This window comes from Chelon labrosus (genome assembly GCF_963514085.1).
Source record: "Chelon labrosus genome assembly, chromosome: 7".
In the NCBI taxonomy this organism is placed as follows: Eukaryota; Metazoa; Chordata; class Actinopteri; order Mugiliformes; family Mugilidae; genus Chelon; species Chelon labrosus.
In genome coordinates this window covers 21,615,311-21,638,344 of record NC_140343.1, presented here as the reverse complement: position 1 = coordinate 21,638,344, position 23,034 = coordinate 21,615,311, and the positions used below count along the sequence as shown (strand labels likewise).

Genomic DNA, 23,034 nt, shown 5'->3' with positions numbered 1-23,034 from the left:
TATTCTCTACTTAATTGTTATTGACAATCATATTCAATGCAAAGTCATTCAAGGAAATGTCTTGAAAGCAGAACGTGCTTATAATGTATTTGTGAATAAATGCTAACATGATGTCAAAATTAGAGATGCGACGTAATGGACGAACAAAAATCTGCTTTGTCACTTTCAAGATAAAAACATGTTTTTATCATAACTGCTGATTTGACAAAATCTAAGCAATGTACCCATGATATAAACAGTTTAGGACTACTTTAACTTATTCCACTGCGTATAAATATGAAGATTATTCATGACTGATCTAACTAAACTTGTATTGGTTTGCTAACAGATGTGTGTTAAGCTGCAACTGAATCTGAATTAGAATAAACATATTTTTCTTTGTCTCTGCAGACTAGATCCACATTTCTACTATGGCACATTTAAGAAAGGTATGAATGAGTACTGCCTAATTCACATAACTTCAAAATTCATGATCAGATGGTCATCTCATAAACTGTTTTTGGCTTGTGTTTATTTTTTAAATTCCTACTTCTGGTTTCCTCAACCAGGGAGATTTTGTCTGGTTGGACTCTGGTAAAGGGCTGCCGATCGGAGCAGAGGTTAAGGTGACAGACACTGGGCAGATTCAGCTGATCGATGATGAAGGAAAGGTACAACACCCACAACTGTATTATCAGATCAGTAAAAATAAAATGGTAGACTTTTGCATAATGTGATTTCTTTGATAACATACAGGTGCACAAGGTCAACAAGAAGAAAGAGGCCAGCATCCGGCCCATGCACCCCACCGCTGTGAAGGGTGTGGATGACATGATAAGGCTCGGTGACCTCAATGAAGCTGGCCTCCTCAGGAACCTGCTTGTGCGACACAAAGAGGGCGTCATCTACGTAGGTTTCTGTTTCATGGAGTCATTGCAGATCCACCTAGTTTTATGAGGTCCATAACCTGCTGTGGAAACGCTTACTTGTCTGTGTCTTCCCTTGCCTGCGAACAGCTCTCGGTCTTAGACTTTGCCCCGCAGTTTATCACAGTGCTGTTTGTCTCCATAGAGACGAATGAGCCTCTGTTGACAGAGAATGTCCCTGTGTTTCTGCATCACTGCATCAAAGCTCCGCAGTGTGTGTTCATTATGAATCAAGACATTTTGTTATATACAAAAACTATTGCTAAATGCTGGAGGCAAATCTTATTAGGAATGATATTCTCTCTCTTTCACTTGGCAGTAACTATTAACCTCAGTATGTAATGGCTTCTCATGACTATGACTAATCCGTCAAATGTTTAAATTCACTGAATTATGTGTCTCGTGCTCTGCCTCTTTGTCTAAACACATGATCATTTGGGTCACTGTCTCAATGCCCCTATTCTACTATAACCACTTGTTTACTTTCCTGTACACACACACCCATCAGTTAATAGTTAACGCCCCTCTCTGTTTTAAGACATACACAGGCTCCATTCTGGTTGCAATGAACCCCTACCAGGTGCTGCCCATCTACACCAGCGAGCATGTGCACATGTACACGGATCGACGGCTGGGTGAACTGCCCCCCCATGTCTTCGCCATCGCAGACAGCTGCTTTTTCAACATGCGCCGCAACAAAAAGAACCAGTGCTGTGTCATCAGGTCTGTTTTTGACTAATAACAGGAGGCTGAGGCTGATTGAGACTGTGATGCAAAGGATCAAGTGATTGATCATTGAGTGTCCCATGTAATGATTAATAATTAAATGATAAAAACAGTAAGTTGTAGGCAAAAAGACTAATGCAATGAAAATGAAGAAAATAATAAAGTGTATGTATTCATAGAACACAGGGGACATTATTAAATACATCTTAGCCACACATGCTCACCTCTCCGTTTTCCCTCATCAGTGGAGAGTCAGGAGCTGGGAAAACTGAGAGCACCAAGCTGATGCTGCAGTTCCTGGCTGCAGTGAGCGGCCAGCACACCTGGATAGAGCAGCAGGTCCTCGAAGCAACCCCAATCCTAGAGGGTATGTGTGAAACGGCCAGATAAAGTTATCAGGCAGCTCTCATGCGCCCTTTTCGCTTGATGTGCTTTGATGAAATATACATTTCCCCCCTCAGCTTTTGGCAATGCTAAAACCGTCTGCAACGATAACTCCAGTCGATTTGGGAAGTACATCAACATCAACTTCACCGAGGGCGGGGCCATTGACGGGGCCCGTGTTGAGCAATACCTGCTGGAGAAGTCAAGAGTTTGTCGCCAGGTGGGGAAATTGGTCGGATGAATATTTCCAGTTATAGCGATGCGGCGTGAGTTTACTGGGATAACGAACACGTGCTTTCATGTGCAGGCGCCTGAGGAACGGAACTACCATGTCTTTTACTACATGCTGATGGGGATGTCAGCAGAGCAGAAAAAGACCCTTTCCCTTGGAAACGCTTCTGAGTACAAGTATCTGATCATGGTAATGTGAAGATCTGAATGAAAAGAAGTCTTTAATGATGGTTTTAAAATATACATGTGGGGTCTGAATCACAGATGAATGGTAATGGTTTATATTTAAATCATATCACCAGGGCAACTGCACCAGTTGCGAAGGACGTGATGACATGAAGGAGTACGCTCACTTCCGTTCAGCTATGAAGATCCTCATGTTCACAGAGAACGATTTCTGGGAAATCTCCAGACTGCTTGCTGCCATCCTACACCTGGGCAATGTGGACTTTGACAGTAATCACAATAATATAAAATAAGATTTGTGTAAAATATGTTCTAATCTTATTCTGGATTCCGTTAAATAAGCAATTGACCTTCATGTTCTCCATAATTACAGGCTCCATAGTAGACAACCTGGAGGGCTGTGACGTCCGCACATCATCCCATTTCAACATGGCTAGCAAGCTTTTGGAGGCATGTTTGGTTTTTCTTTGCAAATCCAAAAAGTGAGCAGAGATGACCTTCTCTGACTGAATTATCTCGTTACCCCAGGTTGAGCCCAAACAGCTGGCCAAGTGTCTGACTCACCGCTCCTTCATGACCAACAGGGAGAGTGTGGTCAAACGTCTGACCAGTGCTCAGGCTAAGGATGGCAGGGACGCCTTTGTCAAAGTAAAATGATTGACACAATTGAAATGCAGATCAAATGAATGCAGATAACAAACACCTCAGCAAGATATTCAGTGAGGGATCTGAAACAGAATAGTGGGAGGGTCAAAAAATGAGAAAAGAAATGACTGTCTTTTTCACAGAAGGCATTTTCTACATGATTATCAAAAAGAGATTATAATGACCAAAGCAGCAGTGGTTCAGTTCAGTGATTTTTATTTATGACCTCTTCACAAGAAAAAGGATTTTTTTTTTGGTTTTACCACACTCCACAGTTGCTTTGAAATGCTCTGACTGTCAGTTTTTGTGACAGCTGAATCTTGTGTTTTGTTGTGTGACTCCGTTATTTCTGTTTTCTGTGTCATTTGTCCAGGGTATTTATGGAAGACTTTTCATTTGGGTAGTGGACAAAATCAACAGTGTCGTTTACAAACCACCTGAGGAGGACCAAGAGGTCCCTCAGTCAATAGGCCTTCTGGACATCTTCGGCTTTGAAAACTTCCAGAACAACAGGTTGGTGTTTAAAACAGTTCTCCTAACATTAGAGATCTCCAAATTCCATCCATATATATTTGATTTTGATCTGTAAATTGTTATTAATTTATTTTTTATGGGAACATTGACATTGACTCTACAACAGACATGTGATGAATTGTATTTTAGTTGTATTTGAAGCAGTGCTGTCAACAGATTAAAATATTTAATCTTGAATAAACACGTTTTCCATGCATTAATGTTTTATTTTATTTTATGTGTTTTATGTACTTGAAGGGGATAGTCAAGTTTGTAACCCTCTCACCAACATCTCAGCCCCTTCTCTGTTCATAACTCACAATTGTGTTCTTGTCAAGAGAACCATCTGGCTGAACTTTAAAGCAAAAATGATGTGATAAAAGGCCGGTTTATGTATCCAATTGTTTCTGCTTACTTTCTTCTTCTGCTTCTTGCGGAATTTTTGGTAGTTTTTATGCTAAAGGTCACATTACTGCCCTCTGGAGGATGCCTTTCTATGACTCCATTTCAGATTCTGCTTGCTTTCCACCACCTCACTGTTGCATCAAGCGCTTCCTTATAAACATCCATCCTTCTTTCCCCCTCTGCAGCTTCGAGCAGCTCTGCATTAACTTCGCCAACGAGCAGCTGCAGCAGTTCTTTGTGCAACACATTTTCAAGCTTGAGCAGGAGGAGTATGCTCTGGAAAACATTGTTTGGGACCACATTGACTACAGAGACAACCAGCTCACCCTGGATGTATTGGCCAGTAAACCTCTGAACATACTAGCCCTCATTGATGAGGAGAGCAGCTTCCCCCAGGTCTCTATCCTCCGTGTACTTTTTGATTATCTGTTGTAAAAACGCAAAGCAGGTTTTAACTGCAATTTGACTAATTTTTAGGGCACAGACACCACCATGCTCCAAAAGATGAATCAAGTTCATGGGAAAGGGAATGTCTACCTTCCCCCAAAGAACAGCTACGAGACACAGTTTGGAATCCAACATTTCGCTGGAGTGGTTTACTATGACTCAAAAGGTACAGTCAAAGCTTTTTAAAACAACACATCATTCTTTTGATGACCTCTGTGATTTTCTCACTGTTTATTTTTGGTTTTAGGTTTCCTTGAAAAAAACCGTGACACCCTCAGCTCAGACGTGATTCATCTGGTGGAGAACTCCACCAACAAACTCCTTAAGCAGATGTTTCATTCTGAGCTGTCCTCCAGCTCTAGTACAGTCAAGAGGAGCGTCAACCCCAGGTTGACCATACATACACCCAAGAGCAGCCTCCGGGTCAGTGCAGCCTTTCAAGACTTAGAGCCTCAACATCACTTCACCGCTACAATCACTTGATAAGTGAAAATACCATTGTTGTAAATAATTATTTATAGTATGTGACCTTCGTTTGTGTCTGACACCAGGTGTCCGATAACAAAAAGTCTGTGCTAACCCTGACCGGTCAGTTCCGTCAGTCCCTGGAGTCCCTGATGAAAACACTGACTGCGTGCCAGCCTTATTTCATACGCTGCATCAAGCCCAATGACTACAAGAAGCCCTTGGTGAGGAAAGAAGTTCAATTCACTCCAACAGAATTCGATCAAAACTAAAACACTTTTTAGATGAAATAAATCACATATCATTCTTTGTCTCAGCTGTTTGACAGGGAGCTGTGCATGCGCCAGCTCCGTTACTCCGGTATGATGGAGACCATCAGGATCCGGAAAGCTGGGTACCCTGTACGCTACACTTTCAGTGAGTTTCTGGACCGCTACCGGGTCCTCCTGAAGACTTCCATCTGTGACCCCAAAAAAGTGAGTTGAACTTTAGAAAGTGATAATTTTCACTTTTTCTCAACCCCTTTCCCCATATTTATTTGTATGATGATGGTTTGCTTTCACAGGAAAGCAAAAAGAAATGCAGTAAAAGCATTTGTAAAACCATGCTTGTGGAAGGAGGTGACTGGAAGACTGGCAAGACAAAGATATTCCTCAAGGTGATGTCTTGCATTTGTTTGTTTTTCGGTCTGTTGTTGGTAATATTTGTGGAAGTATTTAGCCAAATGAACAAATGAATGGCAGTGAAAACATACCTGAATTTATAATAGTAAAAGATAAAAATAATAATTGGTACTGTTTTTATTTTCCTCAGGACTTCCATGATATGACGCTGGAACTGGAGCGAATGAAAGAACTAAACAAGAAAGCACTTTTGATCCAAAAAGTTATGAGAGGCTACAAATACAGGTAGGACAAAAAGCTGCCAAGTCAGCAGGCGCCTGCAGTTTTTTTAACTGCAGCTTCATGTCTGTATGATTTTTGTCCTCTAACTTTAGGAGAGACTTCCTGAGGAAAAAATCAGCCGCGCTTGTCATTCAGAAATACTGGAGAGGACACAAAGGCAGGAAGCTGTTCAAAATAGTGAGTCACTGTTAAATATATCAGTTTTTACTGAAGTGAGAATAAAGGCCTGGGTGGCGTTAATCCTTCAGTTTCATTCAACTTCTAGGTGCAGCTGGGCTTTGCAAGGTTACAGGCACAGGTTCGCTCTCGCCAACTACACTTCCACTATAAGAAGAAGCGCGAGGCAGCGCTTGTGCTGCAGACCCAAGTCCGAGGATACCTGGCCAGGAAAGAATGGAAGCGCAAGAGAGACGCTGTGATCCTGCTACAGGCACACACCAGGGGTGCGCTGGCGAGAAAAGCCCTCAGAGAGATGAAAAGAGATGTAAGTTCAACTTGAACAACAATGAGGGACCTTTTTTTGGTGACAGTTGTAATAAAATGTTATAGTCATTATAATTGTTCAGATCGAAAAACAGAATAATAATAAACTGACTAGATATTTACGAAATCTCAGTATCATACCACTCTCTGTGGATGGTTATGCTGCACCGTTATTTATTATTTATTTATGTTAAAAAATATATTTTTTTCCCTTACACATAACTCTATTGGGAATTGCTGTGGTTTAGGACAGTATATAACCCTTTACAAGGGAGTCTATGAGCACAATGTAGACTCAAATGCTAACACTGTGTATTCAGCATTTTACAGTTTATAATTCTACGTTGTGTAGTTTTTTTTTGAAATAGTGTTCAGGACAACTTATTTTCTCTGATTGCTTTGTGTGGTGTACTTTCAGATGCACCTCTCTGCTAGAGAGAAAGAAGCTGAGAGGCAGGCCATTTTGAAAAGACAGAAACACTTGGAGGAAGTGTTGAGGCAAAAGAGAGAGAAGGAAGCCAAAGCACAGTCTGAAGCCATTACAGATCAGGAGATGGTGGACACCATCTTTGGATTCCTGCCCAATGTTGTTGGAGGGCAGGAGGGACAAGCACCTGTGGGATTTGAGGTCTGGGAACCACACGGTTCAGCACATGTTAAAATATTGATAGATGAGAGTAGATTAGATAAATCACATATGTCTGTCTGTGTTTTCAGAAATTTGAGGGGAAAGGGAAGATTACTGAGGAGATAGACATCGATGAGCTCCCCATGGAGGAAGATCTTCCCAAAGAAGACTATGATGACCTGGATGAATACTCCTTCTTCAAGTTTGCCTCCATGTATTTCCAGGGTGCAGCCACTCACACTCACATCCGTCAGCGACTTCGACAGCCCCTGCTCTACCACGAGGATGAGGGAGACGTTCTGGTGCTTCTCTTAGAACACTTCTGTTCCTAGTTTCAGCAGTTTCCGTCTTGTTGTTTCATTCAGTTATATTTGCAATTCTGTTGTGTTTTCTAAAGGCTTCAGTGACAGTGTGGTGGATTATCTTGAGGTTCATGGGAGACCTGCCTGAGCCAAAGAGACAGGTCAGTGTTCAGGGAGCCTACACACAGGACCGATTTCTGCCGCAGGAACTGATCTCCAGAAATGACAGGCGTCTCAGTCCCACGATGGGCCTGGATCAGGTAAATGTTCTTAAAGGAAGGCAACAACTTTGAAACACTGCTTTTGTAGATTAACATGAATTCATTTTTAGCTTTTAATATATGTTGTTTGTTTTAGAAAATGCAGAGGAATAACAAAGGAACAAACCCTACCGTATATGAAGAGACGCCACAAAACAGAAAGAATATTTCAGATCGTCTGGCAAGAAACAAGAAGGCACCTCAAAATCCGAAGGTATATACTGTACCGGAAGTAGCAGTCGACCGAGAAAGGGATCCACATTCACTGACCTGCTGTCCAAAAACAAAAAGCATCTTCTGCTCAAGAAAATGGAATCCCTAAATCTGCTTCAAACCTCAGCAAGCCCTCAGTTATCATGGAGGAGGTGAGGTGGAAGCCAAAAAATATTTTTCCTAACTCCCTGTTTTTTCTTTCAGTCAGATGATCTGACCGAAGTGTCCAAGCCTCCCACCTTGCAGACTGTGAGTGAGGACATGACTGGAGAAGGACTCTCCCTGGACAGGCCGCTGACATCTCTTGAAAAACTCCACATCATTGTGGGATATGGCATTGTCAGACGAGACCTCAGGTTAAAGAAGTTTGATTCAAAAGTCACATAGCTCTGCTGTAGGTATCTGTCCCTGATCCTCCTCTAATACCATGTTGTCTGCCCAGGGATGAGATTTACTGTCAAATCTGCAAGCAGCTTCAAGATAACACCAATCGCAACAGCTCCCTCCGTGGTTGGATCCTGCTGTCCCTCTGTTTGGGCATTTTTCCTCCAAGTGAGCGCTTCATAAGGGTAAGTACAACAGTTGCATTGGCTGCTTAAGTTTCGTGTTAACTTCAAACACGCTGTTACGATGTACTAATCCTCTTAATTTCCTCTTGCCTTGGCAGTACCTTCAAAGTTTCATCCGTTTCGGTCCAGGAGGCTATGCTGCCTACTGTCGTGAAAGGCTACGGCGCACCGTGATGAACGGAGTGCGAGGAGAGCCTCCAGCGTGGCTGGAACTGCAGGTACTGTACCTGAAAAAGATTCTCATACAAACACAGTGGATTCAGAATTAAACCTGAATGACAAATTTGAAAAAACCAAGAACATTTGTGTTGAACATTACTCAATATTTCAAGTTGAACCTAGCCTCCGTTTGTGTTTTGTGTGGATGTTAATGAACATACATTTGCAGAACGTGTGATTTCCATTGAATGAACATGGCCATTTCTCTGTACTGTCATAGGCAACCAAGACAAAGAAGCCCATGATAGTATCTGTGACGCTGATGGATGGCCGCACCATTAACCTTCCTGTCGACTCAGCATCTACAGCCAAAGAGATCTGCCAGCTCCTCTCCAACAAAGTCAAACTCAAAGACACCTTCGGCTTTTCTCTATATGTCGCTTTGTATGAAAAGGTGCGCAGATGCAACAGTAAAACACTACTATCCTTGTATGACCGATGATAAGTAGGCCTGTCAGCTCGACTTATTCATCATACTGATTCTTTGTTTATTTCCTTTGAACAGTCAGATACAAATTCTTCAGAATCAGTTTGGTCAAATTATATTGTGAGATGGTTGCGAGAATATATTAAAATATTTAGATATATGTAGTATATATATGTAATATAAAGATTAAATAGAAACTAATAACCTCAGGCATTGATGTGTCCTGAAGGTGTGGGCTCTGGGCAGTGGCCGAGAGCATGTGATGGACGCCATCTCCCAGTGTGAGCAGGTTGAGAGGAGAAGGGGAGGCCAGGAGCAGCACGCACCGTGGCGTCTCTTCTTCCGCAAGGAGGTCTTCACCCCCTGGCATGACTGCAAGGAGGACAAGATAAGCACAGACCTCATCTACAAACAGATCATCCACGGTCTGAAGTTTGGGGAGTATCAGGTCAATAAGGTGGGCTCATACTGACCTCTATTAAAAATAGTACAAAATCCTTTTTATGCACTTCACACAGAAAAAAATGACAACTGTTTTACTTTCTTCACAGGACGATGCTATTGTTGAGCTAGCTGCAAAGCATTTGTACATCCAGCACGGCTCAGACAGCAGTCTAGAGAATGTAAAGGAAGCTGTACAGGATTGCATCAACAACTCTAAGCTGGAGGCCAAGTCAGAGGCCAAGTGGATACAGATGGTCAGCACTGCTCACGCTCAGGTCAGTTGTTCATGGTGCACCATGGAAAACATAAAGGAAAAAAAATAACAACAATTCCATAAGTGATTTACTCTATCGGTCTCTTTTGTAAATATTCAAGGGTCCATATCTGAGTTCAGGACAAAAGCCAGATTCACTGAAGGCAGAGATGGTCGACTACGCCCGAGAGAAGTGGCCCATGTTCTTTTCCAGGTTCTATGAGATCACCAAGCTGTCAGGTAGCCATCTGGTCACAGAACACCTTCATTTTGTGATGTGTTTGTAGTTTGACTAGCTGTAAAGGTTAACCGACTTACAGAAACAATGATTACAGCTTTTTTATTGCATCATTTGAACCACAACTTTATCAAACCTTTTGTCGGGTTTGATGGCCAGTCGGAAACATTTGTACCATTACAGGATTGAGTAACAGACTTATATCTAGAGTAGGGTTCCAAAGTCCCATCTGTCAGAAATTATTTACAATACATTCCACTGACCCCATTAATAACACCTTTGCACAAAAGGTCAAATTTTCTTAAGTTCTGTCCTTCCTTTAAATCCGTGTTCAGATAACATTCAGGTCAATTTGTCTGACTCATCAGAGGCTTGTTCAAGTAAATCAATATGCAGCCATACTTCATCAGCTACAGATGAGGACGAAATTATTAGCCCCCCGATGGAAATTTGATTCTTTTGAAAATATTTCCCAAGTGCTGTTAAACAGAGCAAAGAATTTTTAACACAGGTCTTTCAAACATCCCCCTTTTATTTTGAATGCTTACATTATTTACTTTCCACACAGAAATGAAATTATTTCACAAAAAAACAAAAATTACCAGGTTCAAAATTATTAGCCCCCCTGACAGCCTGCAGTCGTTTGTTGTAGTTTTCAACAAGTCCCTGACACGTCTCCTGAGGAATACCAGCCCATTCTTCTTTGGCAAATCTCTGAAGCTCTTCCAGATTTGATGGCATTCTGGCATGGACCTTGGTCTTTAGTTCACCCCACAGATTTTCTACAGGATTCAAGTCAGGGCTTTGTGCAGGCCATTCAATAACATTTACTTTGGTCTTCTGGAGGTAGTTCTTTACCAGGAGTGACATGTGTTTTGGGTCGTTGTCGTGTTGGAAGACAAATCGATGACCCAGACCCAGTTTTGCTGCTGACTGCTTGACATTTTCTTTCAAAATCTTCGCATATCCTTCTTTCTTCATGATTCCTTCCACGTTGACCAGATTCCCAGTTCCAGATGCATTAAAGCATCCCCACAGGATAATACTCCCACCACCGTGTTTCACTGTGGGGATGGTGTTCTGTGGGTTATACGCCTCACCCTTCATTCTCCAAACATAAGCAATGTTTCTGTGGCCAAAGAGCTCTAGTTTCGTCTCATCTGACCAAAGGACATGCTTCCAGTATGCATCATCTTTTTCCAGGTTGTCCTTAGCATACTTCAGTCTGCCTTTAAGGTCTCTTCTGCAGAAGTGGAGTTTTTCTTGGTCTGCAACCTCGCAGTCCATTCCTGTGCAGAACTCTAGTGATTGTCTTCTTTGAGACTACAATTCCCGACAAGGCTAAGTCATTCCCTAGTGTCTTGGCGGTTGTTCTGGGGTCTTTAGACACATCTCTCACAAGTTTTCTTTCCATGGTCTTTGAAATTTTTTGCTTCCTACCTCTGCCAGGCTTGTTCCTTACAATATGGCTCTCTTTTCATTTCTTGATGATGGTTCTCACTCCACTTCTTGACACTTGGAAACGCTGTGATAACTTTGTGTATCCTTCTCCTGCTTCGTGAGAATCAACAATTCTCTTTCGCAAGTCTAAACTGATTTCTTTTGTTTTTGGCACGATGCTTCCTCAAGTGCCAGCCAAAACCCTTACTGGAGGATTTATACTGTGTGTAAATTGGGAGATAACTCTTAATTTTAACTTGATTTTACAAGCTTTGAGCATTACAAAGTCAAAGCACATCATTGCACAACAGTGGTTTGTGTTATGGCTAAAAAAAATGGTCAGTTCTTAAGGGGGCTAATAATATTGACCGTGGTAATTTTTAATTTTTTTTGAACAATTCTGTTAGTGTGTGCAAATTGAAGTAATTTATGCTTTCTAAAGAAAACTAGTATGTTTAGAAATGCTATGTTGAAAATTCCATGCTCTACTAAAAAAGCACTTGGGAAAATTTTGAAAAATTTGATTTTAAATTTAATAGGGGGGCTAATAATTTCATCCTCAACTGTATAAATATGACTATTCAAATCAAAACAGATCTTTCTCAACATCAAATCCTGGGTGAACTCAAGGTGGCAGTGCATGGAGCTCTGAAAGTTGAAGACAAATAGATTAATAAAAAATAAAATCAATACATAAGGATAAACATAGCTTGTAATTACATTCATCCAAAAAGTTCCATAAATGTGGTAGAAATGCCAGTATATAAATGCACTCCTACAGACTTTCAGTTATGTCTTTCATACATTGGCTGTTACAAACCAGGTACGGTATTAGATATAACTCAGTGAACAGAAACACACGAAAGGATGCGCAGATGAAGTAACTTAGGTCTCCTGGACCTAAACATACACTATATAGCCAAAAGTATTCACTCACCCACCCAAATAATTGAAGTCAGGTGTTCCAACCACTTCCATGGCCACAGGTGTATAAAATCAAGCACCTAGGCATGCAGACTGCTTCTACAAACATTTGTGAAAGAACGAGTCTCTCTCAGGAGCTCAGTGAATTCCAGCATGGTACTGTGATAGGATGTGATAGGATGCCACCTGTGCAACAAGTCCAGTCGTAAAATTTCCTCGTTACTAAATATTCCACAGTCAGCTGTCAGTGGTATTATAACAAAGTGGGAATGACAGCAACTCAACCACAAAGTGGCAGGCTGCATAAAATGACAGAGCGGGGTCAGTGGATGCTGAGACGCATAGTGCACAGAGGTCGCCAACTTTCTGCAGAGTCAATCTCCACGGACCTCCAAACTTCATGTGGCCTTCAGATTAGCTCAAGAACAGTGTGTAGAGAACTTCATGGAATGGGTTTCCATGGCCGAGCAGCTGCATCCAAACCACACATCACCAAGTCCAATGCAAAGCCTCGGATGCAGTGGTGCAAAGTACGCCGCCACTGGACTCTAGAGCAGTGGAGACGCGTTCTCTGAAGTGACGAATCACGCTTCACCATCTGGCAATCTGATGGACAAATGTGGGTTTGGCGGTTGCCAGGAGAACGGTACTTGTCTGACTGCATTGTGCCAAGTGTGAAGTTTGGTAGAGGGGGGATTATGGTGTGGGGTTATTTTTCAGGAGCTGGGCTTGGCCCCTTAGTTCCAGTGAAAGGAACTCTGAATGCTTCAGCATACCAAGAGATTTTGGACAATTCCATGCTCCCAACTTTGTGGGAACAGTTTGGGGATGGCCCCTTCCTGTTCCATCATGACTGCGTACCAGCGCACAAAGCAAGGTCCATAAATACATGGATGAGTGAGTTTGGTGTGGAAGAACTTGACTGGCCTGCAGAGTCCTGACCTCAACCCGACTGAACACCTTTGGGGTGAATTAGAGCAAAGACTGTGAGCCAGGCCTTCTCATCCAACATCGGTGTCTGACCTCACAAATGCGCTTCTGGAAGAATGGTCAAAAATTCCCATAAACACACTCCTAAACCTTGTGGAAAGCCTTCCCAGAAGAGTTGAAGCTGTTGTGGCTGCAAAGGGTGGGCCCACGTCATATTAAACCCTATGGATTAAGAATGGGATGTTACTTAAGTTCATACGTGTGTAAAGGCAGATGACTGAATACTTTTGGCAATATAGTGTATTTCATAATTCCCATCAGGTTTGTTTTGAGTCACGATTTATTGATTTTCCTCCATTGATGTTTGTAGGTCCTTCATTGTCAAAGAGCAGATTCATTGTGGCTGTTAACTGGACCGGTATCACGTTCCTGGATGAGAGAGAGAAGAGGCTGCTGGAACTCTCCTTCCCAGAAGTCACTGCAGTCAACAGCGTAAGGTAGAGGTGCTTCTTTGTGGTTCAGGAGAACCAGAGAGAGTTCACTGGAATATGCCATTAGCTTTAAAATGTGTTTCTTAGGCAAAGTCAAGTGTCCGGCAAGGCTGTGAGTCTTCTGACACTGAAAGGAGATTTCACCCTGAGCGGATCCACGGCTGATGACATGGCCGAGCTGATCACCATGTTCATCAGTGGACTGACAGAGCGTTCCCAGTATGCTGTGACCCTGAAGGAAGTCAGCAGGCGTGGTCAGAGACCCAATTTCTATTTTCTCACATTGTCCTCGCAGAATTATCCATTTTAGAGTCATTTCTATGTTAATGTTTTGACTTCCACTCCTTTCCAGATGACCCCACATTCCTCAGCTTCAAGAAAGGAGAACTGATTATAATTGTGAAAGACGATGAGTTCTCTCAGCAGCGTGGCTGGATAAAGGGCCAAAACGAGAGAACGGGACAAATAGGAGCCGTCCCCATGGAGGCCATCTTAGTAGTGCCAACGCTCAGCAGACCCACCAACGAGATCATGGTACGGATTTTCAGTTGCTTACTTTAATCAGATGAGCTGTTGTGCTCCTATTCTATATTTGTATTAAAGAGCATTAAGGCCTCGTCCACACGTACGAAAACGATCTTTTCCCCCTCCGTTTTTCCCTGGCATCGTTTCAAGAATATCTGCGTCCACACGGATCCGTTTCAACACGACTGAAAACACTACTTCATATTCCAGGCCTATAGGTGGAGCTGTTTCAGTTTCAGAAATTCACCAAAAACGGAGAGGAAGAGGCGGAGCATGCGCATAAAGCGTGAGCGCTGTTTACAAATCGGCTTTAGAAGAAACCAAACTCAAGGAGAAATGATATTTTGTCCTGGTAACCCTAATAGGCTCAATATCTTCTCCAGCAGGAACACGAGCATGTAGTCCGCCATTGTTGTTGATGTTGTTATGAGACGTCTCGCGGGCTATAAGAGGTGGAAGGCTGCTCGAGGGGTGTGGCGATGACATCATCGAAACGCCCGTATGGGTTTTTCGCCGTCCACACGAAAACGCAAGAGCTGCATTTGCGAATTTTTCCACCCTGGGACCAGGTTTCAGAAAAGTGCGTTTTAGGGCAATGCGTTTACAGGATTCGTGTGGACGATCGGCCAAAACGATGCAAAACATCTACGTTTAGACCAAAAAGCGTCTCCGTGTGGACGGGCCCTAAATGTGGCGGGTGTTTCTTTTATTTTTCAGACCCTCCTCAACCTGTCTCCTAACCAGAGGAAGAACATCATAGAGGCAAACCAGAAAGAAACAGGCACGGTGGAGAGACTGGCTCCGGCCACGCTGAAAGAATACTCTCTTGAGTATTTCAGGTAAGAATATACATGTTTCGTTTTTTTTTTTAAGTAATAGGAAAGTGGTGAGTGGAGTAACACAGACAGCATCTTGTTGTCTTGATCCCGCAGGCAGCCCACTAAGGATGTGAGCCGTCAGGTGATTTCTAGGAACGCTGCTCCAGAGAGGTTGTGGGCCAACTCCAGAGAGCCAATCAGACAGCCCCTCCTCAAGAAGTTGGTGGGCAACTCAGAGCTCAGCAACAGAGCCTGTCTGGCTTTCACTGATATCCTCTACACACACACACACACACACACACACACACACACGTGTTGTTTTTACATAAGCACCTTTGGGTTTTTACTGGGTGAAATTAATTTGTCTTAGCGGAGAATAGTTCCAGCAGAGTGAGGATTCTTGTGTCATAAATTGTCTGTGCCATATAACAGACAATGCATGTTCTACCCCTGACCTGCCGCATTTAAAACCATTTTTCTTTTGTAACGGAGGTCACGCAACACAATTTTAATGTGTGAAAACGTTTCTGACATCAGAGGGGTTGTAGGACTGGTGCTCGGCTGGGTCGCTCTAAGATTAGCTTGAGCAGATACAGAATGTTCATTCTCTGTAGGCAGCAGCAAAGTGAAAGCTACCGACTAGAATAAACGGGAAACGTGCACATATGAAACTAACCACATGGTCTCACACCACACCTTATATACAATGTATTCCCCACATGTCTTGTTTCTCACACTGTGACACCTCCAAATGACCTCAAAACAGCAGGGGCAGGCGTCACTGTAGTAAGGAACTGAATCTGATTAGTCTGTCATGTCAACTTTATCCATACAGATATTTTTAATTCAAAGTCACAACAGAAATAGTGTGCATGACTTCATTCCCACATAGCGTACCTAGACCTATGTGATTCCTAGAATCAAACTCTGGTGGTTAAAAGTTGGTGTGTACAGAGGGTGATCAAGTGCGTCATTAAATGGGCTTCATCTTCAGATAAGACTGTCGTTGCAAACTCCTGAGCCAGCCTGCTTTTATGCCCTCACCCACACAATGAACACAGTCCTCTGCAGCCACCCAGCACCATTTAGCTGACATGAGTCTATTGAGGCACATGCTACTGTACCTGTACTATAAAAAGTCATTACCAATGTTGCTAACGTCACCAATCACTTATTAGTGACTGTCAGCTATCAAGCTACAATCTAAAATGCGTTGCAGTCAGTGGCAGCTCATCAAAAATAACAGTTTTTGAAACCAGGAAGCTTGTTATTATTATTATTATTATTATTATTATTATTATTATTACTATTATTACTATTATTATACCTCCTTGACCGCCGCGTACCGATCCTGAAGTATATGGGAGATTACCCCACCAAGCAGATGCAGAGTCCTCACGAGCTCACCGACCAGATCTTCGGCGCCGCCACTCAATACGAGATGCTCAGGGATGAGATCTACTGCCAGATCATGAAGCAGATGACCAACAACAACAACAGGTACACACATTATTTCTCCTCCTGCTTCATCTTTGTACCTGTGGTGTTGATATAAATCTACACACCTCAACACCTACAATTTTCTCCCGTGTATCAGTGCTTTTATAACATTTCTGTTCATCCCATATCCGATTAAACTGAAACTCTAAAAAGGCAGTTTCTTAAAGTTATAAGCCGTTTGTGATGAAAGCTTTTAGGTCTTGATTAAAATAAGGAAAATAAGAAATAGAAGCTAAATGCAACTGTCTTATATTTCTGTGCCAGAGTGAATAGAATACAAATGAAGAGTCACAGATGGTTTTATCATAGAAACTTGAATATAATTGTTTTGTTGCTTTGTCCATCTCTCAGGTTCAGCATCGAGCAGGGCTGGCAGCTGCTGTGGCTCTGCTGTGGCCTATTTCCTCCCGGCCAGGCTCTTCTGAAGCACGCTCAGCGATTTCTGGAGTCGCGGCGCAGAGAGACCCTGGCTTTAGACTGTCTGCAGCGTCTGCAGAGCTCTCTGAGGTTTGCATGACAGTCAAATGTGGTGATGGACTGCCGAGTAACAGTGATGTAGTCACACACGTGTTCTGAGCACTATGTAATTTAACTGGTTTACACAATTACTTATTTATTTGCTATCAAATGAAAATCCAAATAACATGTTAGCAGACTCGTATTCTGATAAGAATATATTCCGGCTACACCAGGCTACATTAAAAGCAGAGCTCCTTATACAACCGTCACAGTGAGGTGAACACACAGCATTTGCATGGCCTTCCCTATAAATACACATCATTTCCATTCAGTCATCATTTACATAGTGACGGCAGACTCTATAAGACACAGTTTCTTATCAAAATGTTCCATAAATAAATAAATAAATATCACAGAAAGCAAACATAGCATATTAGCATATTAAAATCTATATTCAAAATAAACACACCTACCCATCCCTCAACCCACACGAATAAGCAAATAACAGTGGACACACTGGTTATATAATAAGAGAGTGCTCCATGGTAAAAGAAAAATAAGCATGTTAAAAAAAAAAACAGTGCTGAAGTTAATCCTAGAAAAGGAACCCTAATTATTGCATTATGCCTTAATGGAAGAAATTATTAGAAATTTTAGAGGTTTCAAAAACCACATTTCAAAAGTTGGATCATTTTGAACATGCCCAGAACATATGAACAGAAGTAATGAAGCAAAGGCCTGTTTAGCTTGCCCGAATTTAAGGCGGAGACCTCTGTTAAATGTAGCCAGTCTGACTTCAGAGCAATGAATACTGTGAAACACTTTAAAATGAATAAGAATGAGCTTAAGACAGAATGATGTGATTTGATTCTTTGTTTGTTAAAATGACTGACTGTGCTGTGTATTTGTTTTCCGATGTAGTTAGTACTGAAAAGCTAATAAAAAACATGTAATGAGGGTTTAAGCGCTAAGTTTAGTAAATATTAGGCAGGGAAGGAGTCAGAATGGGAAGACAAATATCTACAGAAGTGTGTGTGTGTTAGGGACATTAGATCAGCTATTCATAGTGACCAAAATGGGAAAGAAAAATAAATAATATGCGACTAATTATCTGCTGCATTTGCTGTTCTGGTGCAGGATGGACCCCAGGAAGCTCCCACCTCACCAGGTGGAGGTGGACGCCATCCAGCAAAACAGAACCCAGATCTTCCACAAAATCCTCTTCCCCAACGACTCAGGGGAGGTATGAAAACAGACTGTATTGCTGATTGTATTCGTAAAGGAACCCATGATCTTCTTCCACTAGTAGCAGTGATTCCTATCTTCCTCCTCCAGGTATTTGAGGTGACAACCAGCACCAGGGTCAGGGACCTTATCCGGAACATTGCCAACAAACTCAACATGACTTCACCAGATGGCTTCAGCATTTTTGTCAAAATGCAAGACAAGGTTCATTTGGCATTTTTCAACATTGAGCATTTTATTTTGATCTAGAATTTTTACATCATATTCTCCACCCCTCATCAATAAACTAAGAACAGTCTTGTTTTATTTCAGGTCATCAGTTTGAATGAGACAGACTACTTCTTTGACGGTCTGAGACAAATTACAGACTGGTCCAAGAGAGCCAAGGGAATCAAAGATGGTAACAACACATCACATGATCAGAGTAACAGCAGGACTATTGACGGTTGTCTATATTTACCTGAAAATACACTGGTGTGTGTGTTCTGCAGGTGGGTCAGTCAACATATCCTACCTCGTGTTCTTCATGAGGAAGTTGTGGTTCAATGTGATCCCTGGCAGAGACACAGTGGCCGATCTTATCTTCCATTTCCCTCAGGTACATTTGAATGGCTTCATATTTTTTAGGCAGATTAGTTTTTTTTTTTTACAGCTGATATGAAATCCAAATTTTTCCATGAAAATAATCCTGCCACACATCTACTGTGAGGAATGAGATAGTGTCAGTGCGGAAAGTATTAATATCTACAAACAGGCTGTAACCAGGTATCTCAGTGAAAACCTTACTATGTCAAATACCTGGTTTAAAGGTCCAACTTAAAACCAAACTGATAATTTGAATATTGACCAAAATGCAGACTACAAAAAATAGTAATAATAATCTTTCTGTCTTCCAGGAGCTACCTAAGTACTTGAGAGGCTACCATCTTTCCAGCAAAGAGGAAATAGTCAACATTGCAGCTCTCCTCTTCAGAATAAAGGTCAACAATGATAAGACCCAGTTTGTCATGATTCCCAAGATGCTGAAGGAGCTGGTGCCCGCTGACCAACTGAAGACCATGTCTGAAAATGAGTGGAAGAAGGTACAAGGGCTCTCTGTTGTTCTCAATGTCAACAAATATCACAGAAGACCAAACCCAGCAATGCAACTGACAATACTTCCAGACGTCCCTACACAGCCCGTCTTGCATCTCAGTGAGGCAATTGTTAGTTAGCACTTTGACAGGGATGCTAATGTCAGCATGCTAACACAGTGACGATATTAACCAAGTTCATCCTCCTTGTCTAGCATGTTAACATGCAAACAGTTATTAATTAGAACTAAACGCAAACAGCTGACAGGAATGTCGTCTGTTTTGGAACATACTGGATAGTGAAAGTAAAATTTTTCTGGAGAGGAATTCCCTTAGATATTATATTTAATCCTAAAATCACAGTGTATATATAATTATATATGTTAGAAATATATATGTTACAAAAATGTTACAAATTACAAATGTAAACTGTCGAATACACGTCAGGACATGAAAATATCAACCTAACGGGGACATAGCAGATAAAGTCACAGAATCACAGTCATTAAACTTAATCTTCTGTTGAGGATAAAAGTCTACACAACATCGCAAGGTTCAGATCTATATAGAGCCTGTTCAGACCTTGCTCTAAGGTCCGATCTGGGCAATCCGAAACGCTTTTTGCTTTTCAGGCAATTATTTCTAATAGTTGTGTGTTTGTTTTAACTAAATGAACGAGGCAAAACTCAGCTGATGCAGGAGCCTTCCTCTTGAGTACTTCCTGGGGGTGTGTCTTTTATGTGATAGGATCGCTCAGACCGGTTCTTAATGCAAGGTCTGAACAGGCCCCTAGACTGATGTGTCTTTGGAAGTCATATTTACGTAAATGTTGTTTTCTATGCATAGCCTAGATGCTTGATGAAACTGAACACAAAAAACACAGAACAGCAATAAATGCCAGTACTCAACCTCGCTGCTTAATGCTCCATTTTCTACAGAATATTTGTTGATTTCCTGAAATCCAAATTGTCCCACAAAGTTATGACCAAAAACAAAACTGCTTGCAAGAACGCAGTGTTGAGAACGTGTCAGAACTTTGTCTTGATGGCTTTGTCTCGATTGTCCTGTGAACATAAACCAAACCAAGGTTAAATGCAACATCGTAAAATCATTTTGTCAATTACTCCCTGAATCGAAACAAAATATAGGTGTGAAATCACCCTTAAAATGGTGCACCGCTCTGTGACAACACGGGGGTGAAGAGAAAAGGGAGCCCACCAAGACATTTTTATTTGTTTCTTCTTGTCTTTGATGTTGAATATCATAAAAGCCCTATAGTTTTGCAAAAGAAGCATGTTTTGTCTTAAGGTCATGTAGGCAGGAAAAAGACGATTAATACCACGAATCACCCGTAACACATAACAAGAAAGCTAGATTTCTGGCCATATCACCCAGCCCTACACTAATAATAGTTGCAGAGATTTTGACTGCTGACAAACAGTTTAATGCCCTAAAACTGTTCTCTAATATCTCACTTTTTTTTTTTTTTTAAGTGGTGGAAAATAGTGCATTGGTTTGGGATTATATTTGGTTGCATTTTTTTAAACGGCAAGTATTTAAAGCTTCAAGCCAGTTCACGTGGGACAGACTCAAAATGTACAGTGTTCATGGTAAAAAAAAAAAAAAAAAACACTGCACCGAGTGATTATTCTGGTCACTATGTTTTCATAGTTTGGGGACAACAATGGCTCTCTGTGGCACAGACGTTTAAGTTGTATCAAGCTTTGTATCCACACATTTGGTCTTTTCACTGGATTTCTTTATGATAAAAGTATAGAATATCATGAGACTTATGCTTTGAATTGCTCAAATGAACAATATCCCTATTATAGCCTTCGTGTGATCCCTATCTGAGCTCACTGAGAAGATACCCTGGAGGCTGAGGGGGCGTTAGAAAATCATTAACGTCATTAGAAGTTGTTCAGACTTTTTTTTTTTTTTAGAAACAAGTGTGTATCATAATGGGATTTTTTTTTTTTTCTTCAATTTTCAGAGTATTGTCGCCTCTTTTAACAAGCAAGCTGGAATGACTGCTGATGAAGCGAAGGTGGCGTTTCTGAAGGCGGTCTACCGGTGGCCGACGTTCGGCTCTGCTTTCTTTGAAGTGAAGGTAAGGCCTGCAGTGAGCACAAAACAAATGGAGCTTTATCTTTCTATCTGATGATTCATTTGGTCGGGTGGGTGGGTTGCTTATCTGATGCCCTCGCTCTTTTTCCTGTCCCTCGTTCACCATGATACCCGAGCTGCAGAAAGCTGACAGCCGCGACCACTGCAAAGAACGGTTTCCTCATTTGACACTCATTTCTTTTCAGCAAACATCAGAGCCGAATTTTCCAGATATCGTACGGATAGCCATCAGCAAGCAAGGGGTCTCGATCATCCACCCCAGAACCAAGGTTAAAGACAGTCAAAGGCAACAGTCAATTAAGCAGCCTGCTCTTATTTTACACCATTTAATGTTTGTTGCTGTTTTTTTTCTCGTTTAAAGGAGGTGCTGGCAAATCACCCATTCAACCGCATCGCTAACTGGTGCAGTGGTAGCACCTATTTTCACATGACCGTTGGCAGTTTAGTTAGGGGAAACAAATTTCTGTGTGAAACTTCACTGGTAAGATGTGTGACTAGACTAGTGGTAAAATATAAGCTGCAGTTTATTATTTCCATTTCCTCGTCTTGACCTCCATTTTTTTTCTTTTTCTTTTTTTTTTTAAAGGGTTACAAGATGGACGATCTTATAACCTCCTATGTCAACTTGTACCTCAGAGAGAGGAGGGCAGAACGAACCAGGAACCAGCGCTTCAACTACTGAAGTCAGTTTCACGGGAGCAGTGCAGCTTGTGCTTGTAGCTGCAGAGAAGCAGGGCAGGGATAGTTCTGTCAAATTTGTGGTAGAAAAAACAAATCATTGCGTGGGCTACGGTTGTAGATTCCTCACATTTTATTTAAAGTCATGTACACAGCTAACATAATCAAAAGTGAAGAAGTGCACTTTACTGAAACCTTTCTTTGAGCTCAGAACCTATGGAGAGAAATTGGTCCCTTTGGACTTTTTAATGATCCGCAAAATGGTGTGTCTTCCTATCTAGGAACTGAAACTCGACTAAATTTAAAACTGTATTAGAAATAAAAGACCAAATTGGAGATATGTGAGTATCTTCCATCCATCTCAAAGATCAGCATTAACATTGCCTTTTTAAACACTGATACACATACTGTATAATGCAGCTTGCGGTTTATTTTTGTGTTTGTCTTTCAAGAGTAATTTTATGTCCTCTGATGCAGAAATGTACGTTGCAATAAAGTGCAATGAAACACTCAGACGTCTGGCTTTTACAACGTCTGAGTGTTTCATTTACTTTTCAGACATTAACAGCATTGTTTTGGATATTTATTCAGGTTTGGTGGTATTTGCAGCTAAAGAAAGATCACCTGTCAATGTAATTTATTTAGATTGTCACGTACATTGATAAATTTAGTTTTTACTTGATCACGAGGAATAAATCTGTCACTACGAGGTGAATGTTTCTCCATATTAATCTGCCTGACATACAAAACATTAAAGGTGCCCTGTGGAATTTACTTGTAAGCAAATGTTATTTTTACATACAGTTTTTTTCTCTGAAAACAGACTGTATGCATCCTTGATGTCTAACAAGAGATTGAGAATACAATTTATTTATTTTTTAATGTACAGTGTGATTGATACTCTTGATAGTTGGAGTAGTTTGAAACCAGAGAGTCATCACCCCTCGTGCTCATGTACAACACAAACAAATGTGGG

The 23,034-nt window shown here is 41.5% G+C and overlaps 1 protein-coding gene across 1 annotated transcript; it reads left to right on the top strand.

Annotated features, from left to right (window-relative positions):
* The first annotated feature begins 387 nt into the window (after positions 1-387).
* Positions 388-22,679, top strand: myo7ba (myosin VIIBa). Its single transcript, XM_084548601.1, is given in 49 exon segments — positions 388-428; positions 549-650; positions 736-888; positions 1,444-1,628; positions 1,877-1,998; positions 2,093-2,235; positions 2,323-2,436; positions 2,549-2,702; positions 2,806-2,882; positions 2,961-3,080; positions 3,451-3,590; positions 4,181-4,391; positions 4,473-4,608; positions 4,690-4,865; positions 4,994-5,131; positions 5,225-5,383; positions 5,473-5,565; positions 5,721-5,815; positions 5,905-5,989; positions 6,078-6,296; positions 6,714-6,923; positions 7,013-7,225; positions 7,321-7,485; positions 7,583-7,721; positions 7,724-7,768; positions 7,771-7,850; positions 7,903-8,054; positions 8,141-8,267; positions 8,366-8,485; positions 8,707-8,880; positions 9,143-9,370; positions 9,465-9,632; positions 9,733-9,850; positions 13,513-13,639; positions 13,721-13,887; positions 13,986-14,167; positions 14,876-14,997; positions 15,091-15,245; positions 16,323-16,476; positions 16,828-16,983; positions 18,073-18,178; positions 18,271-18,384; positions 18,493-18,580; positions 18,672-18,778; positions 19,077-19,262; positions 21,247-21,363; positions 21,566-21,649; positions 21,742-21,861; positions 21,967-22,679. Coding segments are annotated over 49 exon segments (6,660 nt in total). The 5' UTR covers positions 388-410; the 3' UTR covers positions 22,063-22,679.
* The last annotated feature ends 355 nt before the right edge of the window (positions 22,680-23,034 follow it).